This window comes from Coptis chinensis, chromosome 2, assembly GCF_015680905.1.
Source record: "Coptis chinensis isolate HL-2020 chromosome 2, ASM1568090v1, whole genome shotgun sequence".
NCBI lineage: Eukaryota > Viridiplantae > Streptophyta > Magnoliopsida > Ranunculales > Ranunculaceae > Coptis > Coptis chinensis.
In genome coordinates, this window is record NC_141457.1 from 4,688,586 (window position 1) to 4,693,548 (window position 4,963).

The window sequence follows — 4,963 nt, forward strand, 5'->3', positions numbered from 1 at the left end:
ACCATAGTTAGTGAGAGATTTAGCTTTAAAATGAAACTAAATAAGGTGAGTTTTATTTGCATGATTAACCATAAATTAAACAAAAATAAATATGAAACAAAAAGTGCACGTGGGATTTAGTATTATTCTTTTTTATTGGGCGCCTTTTTTTCTCATTTTTTTCTTTAATTTGTTTGGGTACTAAAATTTCATTGTTCTATTGACCAAAAAATAAAAAAATTAATGGAAATTCTTTTCTTATGGATGTGATTTTTATTTTGATTTTTTTTTCTTAAGGTATAAACACTATTTTTGGGCTGGAAAAGGGGGAAAAATTCTCACCACATATATATATTTTTTTCCCCCATTTATTTTTGTTTAATTTTCGGTTTGTATATCTCTAAATATTATTGCAAATAAAACTCACCTTATTATTTAGTTTCCTATTAAAGATAAATCTCTTACTAACAATAATTAATATGTATGGACACATGACAATACACTATTGAACCTACATGCCCACATACTAAATTTTTTGGCTAACCTCAATCCTAAAATAAATTCTCACATTCCAAAATACCCCTAGATTTAAATTATCACGAAAAAAAAACCATATTTGAATTTCTCTTGCTCTCCCAAATTGAAGAAGATGGCAATAATGATTTTCCTAGAGAAAAGCTAACGATCAGTGTATCCACCATCGTATGACGATTTCAAGCAACTAGAAAGAAATATATCACGTTAGAATCAAAGATAATACATACAACAATAAACCATTGCATCAAATTATAGATCTAAGAGTTGTTATTTCACGAAAAACAAGATCAAGACTTCAATAATATCATAGAAACCTCTACTTTTTTGGTTAAAATGTGGTCTTGCAAAGGAAAATGCTAAATACTTCAAAGTTTCCATAGTAAATATTCTACTATGCAAAAACACTTTTGCATACAATTCATTGGGTTGCATTCTGCAAATTCTATGCAATAGTAATTTTGCATTGTCAAATTGCTACACATGCAAAAAAGAAAATTAAATTTGTACTAGTCAAATTGCTATACTAAAATAATTTCTATAGTCAAATTGATATGCAAAAATAAATTTATATAGTAAAAAGAACATCAAAAGAGCACCAAGTTCATATGTATGAAAACTAGGAAAAATGTGTCAAATAGAGAATAATAGAATCATACAAATCAACACCACCATTTGAAGAAGATAAAGTTGCACAATTAATTCTCTTTTAATACACATGAAGTTGACACTGCCTGAAATAATAAAATTATTTGATGGCGGCATAATAATAAGGAGGTTATGTGATACAACCTGAAAAGGAAGGGTTTTAGGGATAACGTATAACCAGATCTGAACCAAGGAGCTCAGACCCGCCAATCCTTGAATTCCGTAATACCCTTACCTACATACCTACAAACTGCATGAACTCAGAATCTTCTCCTAAAGCCGTCAACGTTTTAGGAGAAACACAAGCTTCAATATCCATACTTCCTTTAGCTACACCTGGATAAACAGTCATTTTCCCATCCAACTTATTAGCACACCCACTTCGGACCCCTATAGGGCACCCCCATCCAAAATCGTTTCCATACACGTTAAATCTGGGTGAACTCCCCGTAACTAAAATAGGCTTATCAGTAAGCAAATCATCCAAATTAAAAAATATTGGTTCTTTCACCCAATTACCCCAAGTGTCGTGAATCATTTCATCATTATGCAATTTAACCACTCGGTTTAACAACTCAGCTCCAAATCCGAGTCCCCAGTTTTGCAACTCATCAACCTTTGCACTAGCCGAAACCGAGCCAGTTGAGCAACCAAAGTAGTCTTCAGGTAATGGAGGGTTTAACCGGGCTCTGTTCCCTGTTAACACCTTATAAATTACTTCTGCATCAGAGTCAACATTCCTTGCACGTGTGACAGCTCGCCAAACGTGTGCTAATACTGCTTGTAAAGAAGAAACCATAATGTTGTTATTGGTTATATCGAGATTTGCTTTTGCTTTGAGTTTTGCTATATTTTGAGGTGAGAAATGGAAAACTCGTTCTTCAAGTGCGGGTATGTGTGATCTAGTAAGTTTTTCAAATCTCGGCGCAGGAATTCGAATAGGTAAATTATGAAAGGAACGGTTGAAATTTGGCGGACGAGAAATCTGATGCGCAGATTTATTTCTACTAATTTCAGACCATGAGTTTATAAAATGCCAAAAAGACGAACCATCAACGACCGAATGATTCATGGTGCACCCAACAAAAATACCATCAGTTAGCTCAGTGACTTGAACGGAAAGCAATGGTCGAGATTGGCCATCGAAATTAATTGTATCATTGAGACGAAAAAAATCATGAACAATGCGGGGTACATAAAGTGGGTCCAGAATGTCGGTTACTGTGAGATCAACAGTAGCGTGGACGAACTCAGCTCCAGTATTATTGCACTGGATAAAAACTGAGATGGTGTTGTCATCATGTGTTTCAGTAGCTAAACGACCTGCGAGAGGAAAAAAATGATCGAGTGTGCATGATAGAGAGGTTTTCAGTTTAGTGATAAATGTGTCATCCTTGGGTTTGTAGAAGAGAAGGCCTTTTTGATTGGTGTTGAGAGCAAGATGGTTCAGTTCCCATGGGGTTATTTCAAGACGTTGAGTTGATTCGGTATGTGTTGCTGGTCGAATTGTCTCAGTGGAAATGAACCTAACTTCGGTATTTGCAGAACTCATTCTCACTCTCTTGATCACTGTGTGTCTGTGTCAGTACTGTGTCTTCAATCCGAAGCTTAAATAGACAAAATATGTGGTAAAGAATCAGGATATTTTGGAATGGAGGGCCAGGTGTTTTCAACACGTTAATTTTGTTTTCCGTAAAGTTGCACGTGTTTTCTCAAAGGCATGTTGAAATTTCGAAATTATTGCTAATGAATCACGGTCGATTTCACGATTGGAATGGCCAAATTGATTTTCCTATCAAAAAAAAATGGCCAAATTGATTTTAAGGGGGAAACACGTGTGACGAAATTGCCCTTGAAACTAATCGATTCTAACGTAGGTTTTTCCTTTCTAGTTGCTTGAAATCGTCACACGTGATCTATTTCTAACTATTGGAATAGCCAAATTGATCCTAACATGATCTATTTCTTTCTAGTTGTTTGAAATCGTCGGTGGATACACTGATCGTTATCTTTTCTCTAGAAAAATCATTGTTGCCATCTTCTTCAATTTGGGAGAGCATGAGAAATTTAAATATGATTTTTTTTTCGTGATAATTTAAATATAGGGATATTTTAGTCAGTCGATTACTTTTGTAGTATTTTCGCCTTTTTAAAAAGTAGAAAATTTTAATGCAAATACTCGTACCGGAGGGTTTTTTTTCTCTCCAACCATTTTGGGGCCAAGGAGATTAAAGACATTGTCTATTGTGGAATGTGAGAATTTATTTAAGGATAGAGGGTAGCCCAAAATTTTAGTATGTGGGCATGTGGGTTCAATAGTGTATTGTCACATGTCCATACATATTAATTATTGTTAGTAAGAGATTTATTTTTAATAGGAAACTAAATAAAGTGAGTTTTATTTGCAATATTTTAGAGATATGCAAATCGAAAATTAAACAAAAATAAATGGGAAAAAAAAATACGTGGTGAGAATTTTTTTTTTTCCCTTTTCCAACCCAATATTTGCAAATGAGTTAAAAACAACGGTGAAAAAGATTCTCTTCAATTCATTGTGAACCCATTTTCATCTAAGAAAAGATGTTTACTTTTCTATTGATCTCTAGAAAAACTCACAACAATTATTGAAGTGAATCCCCTCTACGGTACTGATTTGGGCATACTAGATATTCAATTTAATGGTGCAAAGAAAAGAAATCGGAGTAGCCAATGCATAATTTCAAAACCTACAAATAAGTAATTCTAGCAAAATTGGGCATTTTCTTTTTGTTTCCAGAATCGACAACTATTTAAATAATGATGAGCAAGTTCTCTTGATTATACATTTGTACTGATAAGCTCATTGTCCAAGGAGCTTTTTGAGAAATTAAGGACAGGATGATTAAAGATTTTTTTTTTTTTTTTTGGTAATCAACAAGGTTTATTTATATATCATGCATGAACTTGCAGTGTATGTGCATAAGTTCTCTCCATCTCCAATACGTCCACTAACCAACAGGGTGGCAGTGTTTGCCACTCGGATCGTGGAGGGAGTTTCTGCGCATGTGAACCCAAAATAGGAGCTACATTGTTTGCGGACCTACTAATCCACTTAATATACAAATAAAATCAACCCATGAAATTTCTAGCTTTGCATCTTTTAGTATATACTCAGCTCCTTGATGTCCATGATAAGTTTGATGCTTTCCTTCCCAAAAAGGTGCTTATGTTCTTTGCGTCTACCTCGAAGAGTTGAAGTACCTACTCCATCTGATGCCTTTGAGAGCTCCAAAACATTCTGCCTCTTCTGCATTTCTTCTTCCTGTATCTATTCGTGCTGCTATAAATAATCCATTGTGATCTCTTATAACATAGCATATACCAATGCAGTTAATGCAATTAGTATACTTATTATAATTTGCATCAATATTAAGTTTATTGATACCAGGTGGTGGGGGTTTCCATGTTTCTTTTTAGCTATAAGGAAGTTAAGATTAAGATTCACATGCAAATCATTATTAGTTGTATCTATACTATTATTGATGATCAGAACTATGTGTGCCTAGTGAGGCTTTATATTGTCATACACCACCTTACATCCATGAATCCATATGTTCCATGTTTCTTGATAGCCAAGGAGGTTAAGATTAAGATTCACATGCAAATCATTATTAGTTGTATCTATACTATTATTGATGATCAGAACTATGTGTGCCCAGTTAGGCTTTATATTGTCATACAACACCTTAGAATACAAATGTGTGTCCAAATTTCATTATCATGCTAACATATCAGTTTCTAGGTGGCCTATACCAAAAGTCTA

The 4,963-nt window shown here is 34.1% G+C and overlaps 1 protein-coding gene across 1 annotated transcript; it reads right to left on the reverse strand.

Annotated features, from left to right (window-relative positions):
- Positions 1 to 1,160: 1,160 nt before the first annotated feature.
- LOC147514462 (putative acetyltransferase At3g50280) lies at positions 1,161 to 2,765 on the reverse strand. Its single transcript, XM_086583269.1, has one exon. The coding sequence runs from the start codon at positions 2,711 to 2,713 to the stop codon at positions 1,397 to 1,399; it is 1,317 nt and encodes a 438-aa protein (XP_086439395.1). The 5' UTR covers positions 2,714 to 2,765; the 3' UTR covers positions 1,161 to 1,396.
- Positions 2,766 to 4,963: the final 2,198 nt, after the last annotated feature.

What these genes read in the sequence shown, in the direction of transcription:
- LOC147514462 (XM_086583269.1), bottom strand. Translation starts at nt 2,713, where the DNA reads ATGAGTTCTGCAAATACCGAAGTTAGGTTCATTTCCACTGAGACAATT.